Source organism: Pituophis catenifer, unplaced genomic scaffold (assembly GCF_029215685.1).
Source record: "Pituophis catenifer annectens isolate HBS135680 unplaced genomic scaffold, rPitCat1.0.hap2 SCAF_2, whole genome shotgun sequence".
Taxonomy (NCBI): Eukaryota; Metazoa; Chordata; class Lepidosauria; order Squamata; family Colubridae; genus Pituophis; species Pituophis catenifer.
Genome location: NW_027256882.1, coordinates 66423724 through 66442335, shown reverse-complemented (window position 1 = coordinate 66442335; position 18612 = coordinate 66423724). Strand labels below are relative to the sequence as shown.

The window sequence follows — 18612 nt, the reverse complement described above, 5'->3', positions numbered from 1 at the left end:
TAAATAACCTTATTTTGTATAAAAACATAGACTATAGTAGACATTTTCAACTCATTCTGTGATACTTCCAATCTATTTATTTTAAACTTAAAACATTTTTAGATAGCATTTCATGGAATGTTTTTTGAGATTGTTGTTAATTGTATTTCTAGTTAAAATAAGTTAGTAAAAGGCACATATTATTTGTGTTTAAAGTAAAAAGATTTTGCTTGGAACTGGATTTTTCTCAATATGTACAGTACTACAAATAGTCATTAACTTATGACCATAATATCATAAGCCATAAGTCATAACAACCATAAAATAGTTCACCCACATGACCCGATTTTATGACCTTTTTTATGGTGGCCATTAAAAGAATGCAATTATTGTAAAGTAACTGCCATGAGCATTAAGTCAACACTGTGGTTGTTAAGCACAGCAATTTGTTACAGGACAGTTTTGCTGAAAACCAGAAGTAAATGCCAGTTTCAAGCAAAACTCAACATGGGACCATGGGACACTGCAGATAGCTGTAAATGTGGGCAGGCTGCCAAACATCTGACATGTGATCACATGACCATGGGACGAGAGTCTTGGAACTTCAGAAGTGGCTCATAAATACCTTGGGGGACTCTATCATAACTTCAAACTTCGCCTAACGATGTGATTTGCTTTTTGGACATACAGACTTGCTTTATAAATTATGGCAAAAACCCGAAGACCAGCTGACTTGTGCACATGCGTGTGCCAGCCAGCTGCTCTCGCGCTGGCCAGCTGGTCTTCGGGTATCCGGTGAAGACCAGCTGGCGAAGACCAGAAACCAAAAGAGTAGTGATGGCGCGCGTGCCCACAGGTTCGCCATTACGGCTATATAATTGATTTCTTTTTGACATTTATATGAAAGGATATTAAGATGATTCATTTGAATATTTGAGTGCTATGTATTTTTTTAAAAACACATGATACAATTTACTTCAAAAAATAATGTAGTGTGTGACCCAGGAAGTCCACGCTCCGCTTGCTTGCTTGCATTGTCGTATGTATATCATTTGAATAAGATATTTTTTTAGGCCTTCACGTGAACATGAAAATAAATTTTGATAGAATGTGAAGATTGACACATAATATCAAACAATGGACTCATCTTACTGCATGAACTTTAGGCTTGTTCATTCTGTCTTCCATGTACTCCCTTATATTATTATAGCAAACCACTGCTTATGATATCTTAAGTAGATATAGATGCCACACCACTGAAATATAGAAAGAAGTCTGTTAATCCCTAACTTTCCATCTGAGTTGAACTATTAAATTGACCACATTTATCTATATAAAATAATGTTCCAAATAATATTCTCTTGGAAGTGTTTGGAATTCCCCTTTCCTACGATTCTGTTCTAAGAGACAACTAAGAACATACCTCCCTTCAGTTAGGAAGGAGATTGATGACTAATGTCTCTTAACTTGCCATCTTCTTGGAAATGACAAATATAGTCAGTAGGATGTTTAAATTAAGTAAGTCTTATTTACAAAATGAAAAAGAAAGAGTTTATTAATCTTCTGTAAGGCCTTAAAGTCCTGGGTGTCACAATGTGGAGTTGAGTCAGTACATTGGATAGATCTGACAGATATGTTTTTACCCTGGCTGCTATTTTATGTGTCTTTTTAATTTTTTTAAAAAAATATTTTACATGCCCAGTCATTAATTTGAGATGGGCAGCCATTATTATTTATTTATTTTGTATCCCACGTTTATTATTTTTTGCAAATAACTTAGGATGGCAAACATCCAACATACCTTCTTCCTATTTCCCCTTAACAACAACCCTGTGAAGTAGGTTGGACTGAGAGTGGCCCAAAGTCACCCAGCTGGTGTTTGTGGCTAAGATGGGACTTGAACTTACGATCTCCCACTTTCCAGCCTGATGCCTTCAACACTAGACCAAACTGGCTTTCTATATAAATAAATACAAAACTTGTTATCAGGAACTTGTCCACAACCTCTATTTTACATGTTATACTATGTTTGGCAAACTTCTCTCATTCAAAATATTTATCAAACATCCTTAGTCTATGTCATAGGAGACCCTTTATCTTTATGTATAAAGATGGTGCAGTGGTTATAATGCAGTATCACAGACATACGCTGCCTACAGCCTCGAGTTCGATCCTAACAGGATTAAAAATTGACTTAGCCTTTCATCCTTCCAAGGTTGGTAAAATGAGGACACAGATTGTTGGGGCAATATGCAAATTGTAAACTATCCAGAGAGTACTGTAAAGCATTATGGGACGGTAATGCTTTGCCGTCCTCTTTGAAGAAAGACTTCGAAACGTTCCAACACAAAGAATGATTTTACCTATGCCCCTAGAGGAAATAGAAACAGTTTCATAGGACTTGAAGTGTCTTTTTTTTTTTTACGGACATGGCATATAGTCACCCAAGATCAGAAAGATCACTTGGTTTCTATTAGCTGACAGCTCAGTAAATATTTGTAGAAGGGTTACCAGATTTCTTGTAATTGCTGTTGTTGCAAGACAGTTAATTATATAGCAATCTTGTTAATTTGTTTCCTCTAAGGTGATTTGTATTCCTTTTGGTTTGGTTGGTTGGTTTTAATGCTCTTTATTTATTCTTCTGGTTGCTTTAATACATGCAGTATTTTAGTTTTATCTTCTATGCTTTGTCTTCTGACCATAAACTTAATTTTAAAATAATTATAATTTTAATAATTATTTAATTATCCATTTATCTTAGCTGTTGCATTGGGCTGTAATATATTAAAATGTGCTTGATATTTTGGTCTCCGAGGGCATATAACCTTCAAATAGTTTACATTATTACCTTTAAATAATACTTCTTTTTAATCAATGCCACATATATCCTTATCTTCACATCCTTATCTTTATATCAAAAGAAATAGGTAATTGAATTCCATTTCCTGGATTCCCTATTAAGAGAATGGTAATGCATGAAACAGTTTTATTAGTGCACTGTGTCTAAAACTTTTCTTTCTGGTGGAAGGTTCTAGTCTACAATGCAAAAATAAAATGACATAGATACCACATTCAGCATACCAGCTTCTCTTCTGAAGCCCTTAGAGCCTGTGGAACTGATTTGGAAGGCATTCTTTGGAGTTTGGAAGCAAAATAACTGCCTTATAACATGGAGAATCTTGAACGTGCACTGTGCTGTACATTTCCCCAATCAAATGATTTCAATTATTTAATAAAATATTAAGTTATATAATATTCATTGTATTGTTTTGCCATATGTAAAGTATTTTTTCATAAATCATTCTAGGTCCAAACTGTCCAGTCAACCTTATCTGAAACTCCAGTGATGACCAGCCCTTCCCAGCGCATCCAGATAATCTCCACAGATTCCACTGTATCATCACCGCAACGTATTCAGGTATAGACTTGTCTTCTAAATATAGTCTGTTTCATCTCTTTCTGCTTAATATGTAGCATCAAATAACAGAGCATTTTAATTTAATTTTTTTCTTTTATATAATAATTTCAAACCTAATATATAATTTTATAGTTATTTAGTAACAGTGTACAAAGAGCAGATTTACTATGAGAAAGTGATCTACTACTTGAGAGGTTTTATTTTATTATTGGAACTATGTTTTTGTAAGCATCTTGTGGGAGAGCCTTCTTTTCTATGTATGTACTATGTAGGTGGACAGTACATGTTTGAAGACAGTTTGTTGTTTCATTTTGAGTAATCATGTACGTATTTGAAACACCTGTTTATAGAATCTTTCCATTTTTACTATAGCATTTATTTCTTTTTTGCATAACCTGCATCCATAATTTGGTAACAGGAAAAACAGCATCCTTAAATAATGGCATATAATTCTTAAAAGTGAACTTAAAGCTTGTTAAATTTATTTTTTTAATGTGTTAAATTTATTCTCGCACAATAATGTTTTTCTTTTTGTTATAGATTGTCACAGATCAGCAAACAGGGCAGAAAATTCAAATAGTGACAGCAGTGGATTCATCAGTATCCCCAAAGCAACAATTTATACTTGCTAGTCCAGATGGTACTGGAACAGGGAAAGTAATACTAGCTGCACCTGAGACTTCTAATACCAAGCAACTTATTTTTACTACCACAGATAATATTGTACCAGGCAGAATACAGGTAAACACCACAGTTAAAGAATGATACATATATTGGATATTCAGACTTAAGAGCATGCAGAAAAATGGCTTATACTTTAACTAATTAGCATGGGTCTGTAGAATTTATATTCTAGTCTCCACATCATATTGCTAAAATACTATCAGCTCAACAAAAATCAGATGATTTCAAAACACAGAAATAAAACTAAACATGTGATTAAGATTATATAGATCAATATTGTCATATTATGCAAACAAGGCAAGAGGCAGTGGTTTACATTGTCTTGAGGCAATTAGTAGATGGCTGCCATGTGTATGAATCACTATAACTTTCCTTTACATTATCATGCCATCAATTACCATGCAAACTTTTAAGCCTTTTTCTTGCTGGCTTTGCTATACTGTTATTTTTTTAAATAATTTTTCCATATTTCTTCCCTTTCTGCATGTTTATTATGCAGTTGCACAACTGTGGCACAGCTGTGTTTTACGTTTAAAAATTTGCAGCATCTTTTAAATACAGTTTCAAATAGAAATTATACTACAAATTTTTAAATGTTTCATTTTAGATTGTCACTGATTCTGCCTCTGTGGAACGTTTATTAGCTAAAACTGATGTCCAGCGGCCACAGGTAGTAGAGTACTGTGTTGTCTGTGGAGACAAAGCATCAGGTAAGATGCCAAGTTACTTGGTTGAAAGAACACATTTGCCTAAACACTCACACAGAACTAATCTTTCACTGAAAGGCAGGTTTGGTGACGATAAAAACAGAAGAAACTTTTTTGGCAGAAGTGGGGATTCTTCAAGAAAGTAAAAAAAACCCTGACTTGTAATAGTGATATTGTTCATTTTCCATAGACTTCCTGGCCCCTAAGTGCACATTATACCTTTTAGTCACATACGCAGTGAGAATATCTTCCAGAGCTCCCAGGAACTTTGCTGTGGTTCTCAGTAGAGAGAGGCAGCATCATGAAAATTGTATTGCCTAACAATGGAATTTCATGGGGTGCTGAAGGAAGCAAAGTGATACAATTAAACTAAAGAGACAAAATCTAATTTTTGAAGTACTGGTTTGGCCTCAGCGAAAGAATAGAAGATAATGTCTGGGAAGATTTTAGACTGACTCAATTAAATGTTTGAATACTTTTGGTTCCATGTTAAAAACCATTTGATTTTTTAAAAAAATGGACTTAAGTTCAAAGGAAGTAAGGTGAAGAGCACAAGACTCACAATGATTTTGGCTCTGCTTAAAATAGGACAGAAGAAAGGATCACTAGACAATGAATACAACACATGTTCTCCGAGGTGAAGAAACGCCAGTCAGGCTGGGGAAAACGGCTCCTTTATCCAGCGTGGACCGGGTCTGCACTAATTTAAATAACTCTGCCCTCTTCTCCAGTGTTTCGACTCGGTCCTCACTGGATGGTCGTGTCTTCCATTCTCGCTAGCATTTCAGCAATATTTCAACGAATTTAGATTATTAGACTTCCTAAATCTCCTTCTTGTGGTGGGAAGCTTATTGGATTGCCGCCAGCCGGGGCTCCGGCTTGGAATCTGTCGGCCGACAGATTCCCTCGTAAACGGCAATTTCCTCAACCCAGCGCTGCGTTTTAAAGGCGATTAGCCAAGCAGCAGCTCTCCTACGATCTACTAGCCCTCTGATCGCATTAATAGCCTGGAGCTAGTGATCCCGTCACGTTGCTTGCCTCCCGCTGCGAGCGCTGAGGATTCTTCGGAGCAACTCGTTTCAGTAAGGTACTGGGCGGTTTATTTGGCGCGCTTGGGGACGGCGGCCATTAAGGAGGCAGAGCATTCGTTCTCAACAACTCACAGGGGCGGTTTATTTTGGCGCGCTTGTGACAGCGGCCATTTTATAAGGCAAAAATTTAACTGGGCAATGGCAGACAAGAACAGGGGCCGTAAGCACTCTCACAAGTCCTCCGGCCACGATCTCTCCTCCGTTGATCCTCTGGAGGGTCCTTCTGGCCTGGCCAAACCAACGAGATCTCACAAGGCCAAAAAGATATCTGCAGCGCCTTCCAAGGAGGAACAGAGGCGTCACAAGGCCATGGAGAAGGCCTTTAACAAGGCTTCCTCTAGAGTAACGCCCATGCCTCCTGAGCGCCCCCTTCCATCGGTTACCGCTTCAGGGCCAGTTATCCAAGAGGAGGCCCGCAGTATAAGGAGCCTGTCACCTGACCGCCCAGTCCCCTTGGGGCCTGCCCTCCCTCCGGGTAAGGAGCCTCTCTTCCAGACCGAGGCTGGACCAGTTCCTTCTCCCAGCCCCTGTCAGACAGCCCAGCCTCCTGCTCCTGTTCTTACTCCATCACACCAGGAGCCTATACCTCCTCTCCCAGAGGCATTTGAGGCTCTCCTCACCAGAGCTCTCCGCCAGAGCTTTGCTCAATGCCTCCAACAGGCAGGGCTTCAGCCTTCTGCTCCAGCCCCAGCTCAATCCTCTACCGGGGAGTTTCATCATATTTCAACTACTGATCATTCCTCGGAGATGGATCAAGACGAATTGGAATTGGCCGCAGAGGAGGCAACCATCTCGGAACCCGACGAGGCCCCGGACTCCGCTCTTTCTGAGGATGAGGGTCTGAGCCCAGACCAATCCCCCTTTATAGGGCTCTTTTGCCCTCAAATGTTCCGCTCTCTCCTCTTTAAAGCCATTGCTACCACCCGTTTAGGCGAAGTTCCATCTTCAGAGGTCTCTTCTTCCTCTGCTGACCCAGCTTCAGCCTTATTCGCGGAACCAACTGTGGCGCCTGAAACCATCCCAGCACCAAAACTGTTCCTGGATGTTCTTCGTCGCCAATGGTCTCTGCCGGAGGCTGGTCCAAGTCCAAATAACCTGGACAAACGCCTCTACAACGCGGCTTCAGCTATGTCTGATTTACTTCAGCCTCCCACTGTGGATGCTCCTATCGTGGCCTTGTCCAACCCCTCTCATCCCACTGGACCGCCAGAAGACTTTCTGCGTCCTGAGGACAAGCGCGCCGAAAAAACGCTGGTCAAGGGTCACCTCGCCGCCGCCTGGTCTATTAAATCATCCTCGGCGGCCTCTTTCTTTAACAGGGCCGCCATCCTGTGGATCAAACAGCTTCAAGAACACTTACCTCACTCTGATTCCAGGGTTCAACAAGACATCAACAAAATCATGGCAGCCCTGGAATATTCGGCAGACGCAACTCTGAACGCTACCCGGTTTGCGGCAAGAGCCCTGGGTTCTTCTGTTACTTCACGCCGCCTTCTATGGCTCAGGGGTTGGCAGGCTGACATGCGCAGCAAGTGGCAGTTGGCATCCTCCCCTTACACTCCCGGCAATCTCTTTGGTCCACCTCTGGAACCTCTTCTGGTCGAGACAAGGGATCGACGCAAGATTCTCCCATCACAACACCGGCGCTCCGACTCCCGCTACTCACCTTATCCTCGACTCCAGCCCTTTCGGACATCTGATTCCACCTTCCAGTCCCGCTTCCAACGCACGTCCCAGCCAAGATCATCCCAGCCCGACTCTCAGGTCAGATCGGGGGGTCGTTTCCCACCTAGGCGATCCTTTCGGGGGGGAAGGGGTCGTTTTCCACGCAGAGGTAGATAGGTCCAATGGGGACCCTCCCATTGGGGGCCGCCTTTCTCTTTTTTATAACCAATGGCGGTCTTCAGTTTCTGACGCTTGGGTTTTGTCAACTATAGAAACAGGTCTTTTGTTGGAATTTTCTTTCCCTCCCCCTTCAGTTTTTTTGTCCCGTCCTCTCTCCAAGGACCCTGTTAAACAAGCTCTCGTTTCCTCGGCCATAACCCACCTCTTGGCTATCAGGGCCGTTCAACCCGTTCCCCCTGAACAACGGGGCCTGGGTTTTTACTCCCGCCTCTTCATTGTAAAGAAATCCTCAGGAGGCTGGCGGCCCATTTTAGATCTCAAGGCCTTGAACCGGTACATAACCTACCGCTGGTTCAAGATGCACACGTTGTTTTCTATTTTGGAATGTCTCAGGCCTGGTGATTTTCTTGCTTCTATTGACCTAACGGACGCCTATCTCCATATCTTTATCCACCCTTCTCACCGCCAATTTCTTCGTTTCCACTACAGGGGTTCCCATTTCCAGTACCGTGCCCTGCCCTTCGGTCTGTCTTCAGCCCCTAGGGTTTTTACAAAGATTATGGCTTCCTTAATTGGACATATTCGCTCCCTACCCATTCGCTTACAATTTTATTTGGATGACATTTTAGTTATGTCCTCTTCTGTTTCTACCGCACTCTCGGACCTTTCTACGGTACTGGCCCTTTTACAAGGCCATGGTTTCTCCATAAATTGGGCTAAAAGCCACCTTTCACCTTCCACTCACATTGTCCATCTTGGGGCGTCCATTGATACACTTTTTTCCCAGGTATTCCTTTCTCCCGATCGCCAAGTCAGTCTGAAGGCCTTGGCCAATCAGTGCATCTCACGTAGGTCTGCTTCCCTGTTAAAGTTATCTTGCCTTCTTGGCAAAATGGTATCCACGTTTGGGATTGTCCCATGGGCCCGGTTGCATAGTAGAGAGCTCCAGTGGCTTCTCCTTCCCCATCAACGATCGGGTCAAAGTTCTTCCCTGTCCTGTGTCCGCCTGCCTCGATTAGTCATCTCTTCCCTTAGATGGTGGACTTCGGACGCTATCTCCAAAGGCTCATATTTCAGAGAGCCTTCGCGACTGGTCCTCACGACGGACGCCAGCTTGACAGGTTGGGGGGCCCATGTCCTTCACCACATGGCTCAGGGTCAGTGGTCCCAGGGGGATCTCCTCCACAACATCAATTATCTGGAGCTTCGTGCAGTCCGGTTAGCTCTTCTCCGCTTCCAGCCTCTGGTAGAGGGCAAAGACATTCTTGTTCTAACCGACAACATGGCCACAAAGGCTCATATAAACAAGATGGGGGGGACTCACTCCAGAGCCCTGCTGACAGAGACGATCCTCCTGGGTCGGTGGGCCGAGGCGCATCTCGCCTCAATAAGGGCGGATCACATATCGGGGACAAGCAACATTCAAGCGGACGCCCTCAGCCGGTCACGGCTGGACCCCGGGGAGTGGAGCCTTCCCCTCCCTCTCTTCCACGAGATCACGAACCGTTTCGGCTTCCCAGTGGTCGACCTTTTTGCCTCGAACCTGAACAACAAGCTCCCCAGGTACTTCTCCCGCTTTCTGGACCCTCGAGCCGAGGCCACGGATGCCCTCCGCAACCCGTGGCCACCAGGCCTCCTGTATGCCTTTCCCCCTCTTCCTCTCATTCCCCGAGTACTCAGAAAGATGTTGGAAGTGAAGGCGGAACTCATCCTCATCGCGCCTCACTGGCCCCGCAGGCCTTGGTATGCGGACCTTCTTTCTCTGTCGGTAGCGCCACATTGGCGCATTCCGGACTCCAGGATAGTACTCACTCAAGGGTCTCTTCATCATCCGGACCCCGCTTGGCTCCATCTAACCGCCTGGAGGCTGAGCGGTTCCTTTTAAGGGAGGCCAGGATTCCTACCAGGGTAATTTCCACGATGCAAGCAGCTCGCCGTCCATCTACTTCACGGATTTATGAAGCTACGTGGCAAGCCTTTTCCAAATGGTGTCGAAAATCCTCCATCGACCCACTGTCAGCTTCAGTCCTTCAAGTCCTTTCCTTTCTTCAAGATGGGTTTGATTCCGGCCTGACTCCAAATACCCTACGACGACAAGTGGCTGCTATCGCCTCAATTCTCTCCTGCAATTCTCCGGACTCTATCACTCGTCACCCTCATATTCGCATCTTCCTTCGGGGGGCGGTCAACCTCCGTCCTCCCCCGATTCATCGCTTCCCCACATGGAACCTCAACAAGGTCCTAAACGCCTTAACTCTGTCTCTGTTTGAACCCCTCCGTCAGGTATCCCTCCGTTTTTTGTCTTTCAAGGTGGCATTCCTGGTTGCCATAACCTCAGCCCGACGAATCTCTGAACTGGCATCTCTATCTGTCCGCAGTGATCTCTGCATTTTTCATACGGACAGGGTGGTCCTCCGCCTTGATCCGGCTTTCCTACCCAAAATCAACTCTAGATTCCACCAAGCTCAAGAGCTCGTACTTCCGGATTTTTGTCCTCGACCTGCTCACCGGTTGGAAAAGTCCTGGCATCTCCTCGACGTCCGTCGGGCGCTTAAGATTTACATCTCTCAGACAGCCCCTCTACGTAGGACGGAGGCTCTGTTCATATCCTTTCAGCCTGCTTCCATCGGGACCAGAGTCTCCAGTACCTCCCTAGGTCGCTGGATCAGGGCTACGATCGCCACGGCCTATCAACAACAACACCTTCCAGTTCCACCTCACATCACTGCGCACTCGACGAGGAGCGCTGCCACTTCGGCGGCTTGGGCCACTCAAGCCACTCTAGAAGAGGTTTGCCGGGCAGCAACATGGACGTCGATCTCACCGTTCATTCGCCATTACCGGGTGGATTCCTTCGCCTCCGCGGACGCTGCCTTTGGTCGCCGGGTCCTACAGGAGGTGCTTCGATCTTAGAGCCGGCGGTCCGGAGTTTTCCCTCCCTGGTGACAACTGGCTTTGGTATGTCCCCAGCCTGACTGGCATTTCTTCACCTCGGAGAATGGACGTTGGTCTTACCTGATACGTCCGTTCTCGAGTAGATAGAAACGCCAGTCAGCCCCACCCTGGTCCGGCCCTCCGGGGTGGATGGGAGGGGGGTTTGGATATTAATTCTCTCTCATTTCAGGATGACACGACGGTCTGCACTACGGCCCTCGCCGAAACACTGGAGAAGAGGGTGGAGTTATTTAAATTAGTGCAGACCCGGTCCACGCTGGATAAAGGAGCCGTTTTCCCCAGCCTGACTGGCGTTTCTATCTACTCGAGAACGGACGTATCAGGTAAGACCAACGTCCATTCTAAAGAACAGATAGAAGCTTTCTTTCATTTTTGTCTTTTCGACTGAGTTTTCGGTTGGCTGATTCATTATAATAAAAACTAGGTAGGGGATTTTCAAATCAAGATGAGGCCATGAATGGTACCAGTGTAATTCTTCAATGTACTAATTTATTGAGTGCAGATTATTTCAGAAGCCGAATGCTGATTGTCTAGATTTTTTATTGGTCAGTTTGTAGATTTCAGTAATTTGCTTGATTGAAAGTTTTGCTTGTGTTGTTTTTGTGCAGTTCCCAGGAATATTTCTCCTGATTGAGTTAATGCAAAAGACACATAAATACTTTTTATTAAAACCAACTAGCCATATCATCAGAATAATTTTTCTTCTTTCTGCTTGAGTCATAGCTCTTCAGTTATTTTCCAGAACAAAAGAAACTTGAGAATACTAGGGTAATATTAGTGCAATAAGTATTTATCTTTTAAAAAATACATCAGGATAAAGCCGTTTGACCATAGCTAGTGAGCATTTTTTGAAGGAATAGGCAAAGAGCACTAACTCATTCTTTAAAGCCTCAGACAAGAATGAGAAATATTTAGAACTTTTTTCTCCTCACCCCCTATAAACTATCTGAATGAGGTTTGTCAAATTTTGCATTATCATAAACCCCAAGATGATAAATAAATGTGTATGCTTTGTTGATAAATCTGAACAAGAAATAAATAGTGCTTTGAGTAATTAAATTGTAATTGTATATCAAATGGTACATTTATACAACAATGCAACTTTATAAAATACAACGTTTTCTTTAGGACTGAACAATAAAGCAATCATATTTAAAACTATTTTTGTAATGGTTGGATTAAGCTTGTTTACTTTTACAAAATTATTGAAAAATGGACAAAACTATTTTTGAGGTAGCCACTATTGTTGTATATTTATTTTGGATTCATATTGCTATTAATAGCAGTAATTACAGGTAGTCCTTGACTTACAGCCACAATTGAGGCCAAAATTTCCATTGCTAAGTAAGACGGTTGTTAAGTGAGTTTTGCCCCATTTTACAACTTTTATTGTCATGGTTGTAAAGTGAATCACTGCAGTTGTTATGTTAGTAACACAGTTGTTAAGTGAATCTGGCTTCCGCATTGACTTTGCTTCTCTGAAGGTCGCAGTAGGTGATTGTACTGGGACACTGCAGCCATCATAAATACATGCCAGTGGCCAAGCATCCAGATTTTGATCCCGTGACCATGAGGATGCTGTAATGGTCGTAAGTGCGAAAAACAGTCATGTCACTTTTTTCAGTGCTGTTACAACTTCAAACAGTCACTAAATGAATGGGTTTACGTTCAGGACTCCATCTCTGCACAATCATTACTTTGCTTCAGCCTTCAAAGCAAAGTGGGAGCATATTTTGAAAGAATCAAATTTGCAGGTACAAGCCATTACACTTGCACCCTCAAATCTGGAGCCTTATCAGAATATGCTCCAGACAGGAATAAGTTCTGACAAGATTCTAGTTCTGTTTTCACAAGACTCATAACATTAACATGGAAAGCTAAGTTGCAGTACTGAAGAATATATGTAGTTTAGAGTTAACTGTTAGGTTCTTATTGCCCTCTGAATTTGGTTGTTTTCCTGCAGATATTTGATTACCAAACTAGGTAACTAACAACCACTATGCGGGACAAACATGTAAAAAATTGGTAGAACGCATGATGTCATGGTGAAAGATGTTTAATTTCTCAACAAATTGAGTCACAATTTCAAATGGGAAACTTGATATTTGAGATTGTCAAATCCAAAAATGTTAGGGATTCCTTGGGTACTTGACACATTGACAAATCAACCATCAACAGGCAGAGATAAACCCCATTTACATACAGATATCCTCAATTTACAAGCGGTCACTTAGTGACTTTTTGAAGTTACAACAGCCTCCCCCCCCCCCCAAAAGGACTGAGTTCCGAATTTCTGATGGCTTTCCCCCTGTTGTCACATGATCATATGTTGGGCGCTCAGCAACTGGCCTGTATTTACAGCCATTTGTAGAGTACTGCAAATGTCTGCATTTTATATTCATTTATTAATTTATATTTCATATTTATGACTGCCCATGTCCCTCAAAGAGGGACACTGGCTGGCATAAAATAAAACATTAAAATATAAAACAGCATATGAAAATTACACTGTTAAGGTTTTAAAATTAAAATTTTAAACATTATAAACATTTTCAAGGAGGCATGAATAATTAAATTCTGCTAAAAATTAGTTGACAAAGGTAAAGGGAGGTTTCTCATGACACCAACCAATCCTACGACTGTGGTCCTTTGAGCTCCCCATACAAAGGCCAGAGCCATGTTTTAACCCCATTTCGGAAGCCAGGAGAGTAGGGCCCGCTTCACCTCTGGGATAAGAATATTCCAAAGGGCGGGAGCAACGGCAGAGAAGTCTCTGTTCCTAGACCCTGCCAGTAGGAGTTCTTTAACTGACTGGATCTGCAACATATCTTTTCTGTCTGATTGGGTGATACAGGCGAATGTGATAGGATGGAGCCGGTTCCATAAGTAGTGGCTCAATGCCATTTTTGCTGAAAACTCTGCACTTCTGGTTTCCAGCAAAAATGACCCATAGCAATAATGGATTCTTTTTATGACCATGGCAGCTACTTAACGACTGACTCAAAAAAGGTCATAAAATAGTTCCAGTCACATACTGATCCACTTTATGTCTATGGTCATAAGTTGATTTACAAAGTTAAATTGAGGATGGTTGTAACTGTTCCATTTAAAAGATACCATCAAAAAATCCCCCCCAAAGCAGGAAATGGCATCAGATAAGCAATCAAGAAAAAAACAATATCCTAATTAAGGAACCATGGAAGAAGCTACACTGCAATCTAGACTGGCAGGGAGAGTGTGTTTTGCTTTAAGTGACAGCATTAACATAACTTTGGCTGCTGGCTCTGTTAAAAGATTCATAGATTTTATTGCTTGGTTTTACAGTTATTCACCATTCTGAGTGCTTTCATGGTGACAAATAGACAAGGTATATGAATGAATGAATGAATGAATGAATGAATGAATGAATGAATGAATGAATGAATGAATGAATGAATGAACGAATGTCATATAAATAGTCGTCAAGTTACAACCATTCATTCATAGTTAAAAGTTATGTTGACATTGAATGAAAGGACTTATAACCCGTCCTCAAAGTTCTACCCATTGCAGTGTCCCCACAGTCAGGTTAACAAAATTTGGCTGTTTGGTAACCAGCTCGTACTTAAAACAGGTTGCAGTATCCCCCAGTCACATGATCACAATTGCCAATCTTCTCTGCTGGCTTCCCACAAGCGAAGTCAAAGGAGAAGTCAGTGGGGAAAGTCTCAAGTTGCTTGGGTAAGGCTCTTCCCTTCCCAGTTTTTCTTGACTATCACACACACTATGTTCTTCCTCCCACTCACTTGCTCACCCCCACCAGCATCCTCCTTCCCTGGCTTCCTGAGATCACACTAGACATACAGCCATCAGCACCTTTTTTTCCTGGCCTCCCTGCGCTTACACTGCGTTATAGCACATCCCCAACTCATGTGCAGTCTATGCTCAGCCGCCCCCTCCTTCTGCTTCCTGTTTATTAAAGGGAGGTGGAATTATGTTATGTTAGAGTTATGATAACATCTGGGACTATCTGAATTGCTGTTGCTAAGTGATAGGGTGTTGTTACGTCACTCTTTACAACTTTATCATTTAGTGATTGCAATCCCAGCTCCAGTTGCCATCGAAACTGAAGGACTGACTTATATGTGGCCTCTAACTGGCTTACACACCAAATACATCTCAGTTTACTGCAATAATATAAAACAGTACTACTATGATGTAGAACCTCAAAAAAATCCAGGAAAGCCCTTTGAGTTATAAAAATGCAATTTTATAAAAATTGTAAGATTAAAAGCAAACTGACAGAACCATTGAACAGTGAGTATTGCATAAATAAAAATTGTTTTAAAATGTACTTTTTTATTGTAATCATCATAGTTTCTTAGATTTCCCCCCTCTTTTTTAAGGTCGTCATTATGGTGCTGTCAGTTGTGAAGGATGCAAAGGCTTTTTTAAAAGAAGTGTGAGGAAAAATCTGACCTATAGTTGCCGCAGCAACCAGGATTGTATCATCAATAAACACCACAGGAATCGTTGCCAGTTTTGTCGGCTCAAAAAATGCCTTGAGATGGGAATGAAAATGGAATGTGAGTCTACAGTCCATAACGTTTCTTTTCTAACAAAAAATAATGGATAGGAGTTTGGTCACTTCTGTGATTAAAAGTTGTTTCTATTGTTTCTATTATTCTATTATTGTTTCTATTATTACACTGTTTGCATAATCCCAGTCAAACTGTTTGACATGAATCTTTGGCTGAGCTTTACATTTAAATCTTCAAATGTTCAGAGGTTTGTGCTGTAAATGAAACAGTAAAATGTTTCAATTGCTATATTGATTGATGGAAATGTGATGATATTCAAAACCAAAATGATTATTCTGATTTGGGAAGAGTTTATATCTTGAATATGGTAGTTTATTTTAAAAAAACTAATGGACAAGCTGAAGGGATCAATTCTGACAGCAGAACTAGGGAATGTAGCTGCAGTACAGGGTAAAATAGAGAGTCTCTAGTGTTAAATAAATCACTAACATCTTGGTTGTTCAGATCAAGAACAAAGACAGGATGTGCAATGTCTGACTGGTACTAAGAAAGTCCAGTTGCTTTTGGAAAAGCATCTCTGAGACAATCTTGAGCTGGATCATTGAGAATCTCCATAGACATAAACCCAAATTTGAAGTTTCAGGAGTTCCCTCCACCACGTGGTGATGTAACTGCACTTCAGGCACTCGGTAACTGGGCCACATTTACAGTTGTCTGCAGTGTCCCATGGTCCTGTGAATGTGTTTTACAACAGTTTTGCTGAAATCCAACATTTATTTCTGGTTTTTTGGCGAAACTGTGCCCATAGCAAACCATTGGTTTGTTTAACAACTGCAGATTCATTTCATAACCACAGTGATTCACTTTTCAACTGCTGTAAAAAAACATCATAAAATTGGGCTGGTAATGTAACTGATCATTTTCCAACCATCACAAATTATAACTGGGACTAACTTGTACTTGTGTCAGTTTCAGTTTACTTTACTTTACAAAGAATTGAGATTCTTTGGAAAAATGCTAAGAGTCACCAATACTTTGGCTGTTTCTGTATGTCCTTTGAATTTAACTATATTTCATAAATGTCTATCTAGTGTGATACACTGTTCAAGTTGGTTCACAATTGTTCACTAGTTAACTGATATTGGTATTAAAATTGATACCAGTTTACAATTAGTATCATTACTAATTGTTTCAGGGCTTTTCCCCTGCATTTAAAATGTTGCATTTATGCTTTATTTTTCTGAGACCACAAATAACATGGAAAAAGATTTACAATTATTTTTGTATGTAGTGTTGCATATTTGAAAATTGTTGCTTAATCTGACACAACCTGTAAATTTCTACTTTTTTGTTGTCATTGTTTATTTCTTTTTTCCTTTTTTTCTTGGTTGTGTTTTTAAATATCTGTTAAAATAAAATAAAGTTCTAAATAGTTTAGTGCCATTAGTATATTATAGAAAACATCCCCAGACAACTTTGTATCAGAACAGGGTACATGGATACAGGATGAAATAGTCAGTATATAGACCACACCTTTGGTTAAAATGAAGCTTAAATGTGAGCAAATGCTTTTAAGAATCTATGTGTATTTGTTGTGTTCTGATGTAGCTGTACAGAGTGAAAGGAAGCCTTTTGATGTACAGCGTGAGAAACCAACCAACTGTGCTGCTTCAACAGAAAAGATATATATTAGAAAGGACTTAAGAAGTCCTCTGATAGCAACCCCAACATTTGTTGCAGATAAAGATGGGGCTAGGTAAGTAATGAATGTGTCTTTAAAGCCCTTTTAGAGTTAAATAAGTTGTGAAAACATTTGAATATTATTCAGAAAGTTACTAAATTAAACAAAAACTAGTCTTATTTCCTTTTGAATTGAAACACTATTTTTATTTTACTTATTAATTTTGTCCAACATTAAAACATAGAATAACAAATAATAATAAGTAAAAGGAACAAAAACAAAATAGTATGAGAAAGATTTCATTTTCATACACTCTTTTCATTCATTTTAGAACTATTTTCTTGTGTGTATAGGTATAGTATATCCTTGACGATAAGACCATCCACAGATATGTAGATTCAAAATGTTCAAATCTTATTCTTAAATGGATTTATCCATGATGGTATACAAGCTATATATATGCTTCAAGAAAAAAATCTACTGTATATACTCGTAAATAAGCCCATCCAAATCCATTATTTTGAATGTATTTTGGCACCTAACATTCTGGACTTATATATAAGTATATACAGTATAATGCAATATCTAAAATATAAATTGCTAGAGAGAGAGAGAGATCAGTGTGGGGTTTTGGTTTTTTTTATGGTGAGAACCATGTTAAGACTTCAACCTGGAATATACAGTATATCACAGAAGTGAGTACACCCTCTCACATTTTGTAAATATTTAAGTATATCTTTTCATGTGACAACACTGAAGAAATGACACTTGGCTACAATGTAAAGTAGTGAATATATAGCTTGTATAACAGTGTAAATGTGCTGTCCCCTCAAAATAACGCAACACACAGCCATTAATGTCTAAACTGGTGTCAATAAAAATTGAGAAAACAACTAGGTCTTTAACATCTCATAAAAGGCCAAGAAGACTGGGACCATTTAAATTCTGTACCAGATGAAGTTTTCAAATACTCTTCAAGGGCAACCCTCTGTAGAGTGTACTGCACTAGTCCAGTCAGGAGATTACTAGGGTATGAGTGACGATGAGCAGAGGCCCTTGATCTAGGAGCAGGTACAACTAATGTACCAGACAAAACTGCGAAAAGATCCTCCTAGCCACAAATGTATGTGCTTTACGCAGGCATCATAAGTCCAGAAGGATCCCCACATCACACATCAGATATGTCTGGGGCACTGCAACCCCATCTACCACCAAAGATGGCATATTCCTAGAACTGTCAGGCCTCAAAACCCAATGCCACTCAAGTCTTGCCAGGGTTGAACTGAAGCCTGTTGTTCCCCATCCAGACTCTTGGCGGCCTCGGGCACTGGGATAAGATGTTCATGGATCATTTAATTCACCAGGACAGAAATATATATCAGTGTGCTGATGATACTTCACCCCATAGTGACAGAAGTGATTATTCAGTATCCTCAAGTAGAGCTGAATGGGAGCAGAGAGTGCATTGAAGCCTGCAGCACCCCACACAGTAGGGGCCAAAGGCAGAATCTTTCCTATCCAATCACCACCAACTGGAATTGAGCTGGAAAAAGGAGGTGGGCCACCACAACACTGTACTGAAGGCAGCAGAGCGATCAAATACGGCAAGGATGGATGCATAACATTCTTCCTGCTCTTGCCAGAGATCATCCAAAAGTGTGACCAGTGCTTTTTCCATCCCTTACATGTGTCTGAATCCCTACTGAAAGGCATTCCGATAATCCGCTTCATC

General features: G+C 41.1%; 1 protein-coding gene across 2 annotated transcripts in view; it reads left to right on the top strand.

Annotated features, from left to right (window-relative positions):
- Positions 1-18612, top strand: part of NR2C2 (nuclear receptor subfamily 2 group C member 2) — a 60262-nt gene that overhangs the window by 21169 nt on the left and 20481 nt on the right. For both annotated transcript variants that reach the window (XM_070933599.1, XM_070933598.1), the window contains 5 exons: positions 3287-3397; positions 3938-4138; positions 4689-4791; positions 15065-15244; positions 16808-16955. In XM_070933599.1, the coding sequence (XP_070789700.1) occupies positions 3326-3397; positions 3938-4138; positions 4689-4791; positions 15065-15244; positions 16808-16955 (704 nt within the window). In that variant the 5' untranslated portion in view covers positions 3287-3325. The remainder of the gene's footprint in view (positions 1-3286; positions 3398-3937; positions 4139-4688; positions 4792-15064; positions 15245-16807; positions 16956-18612) is intronic.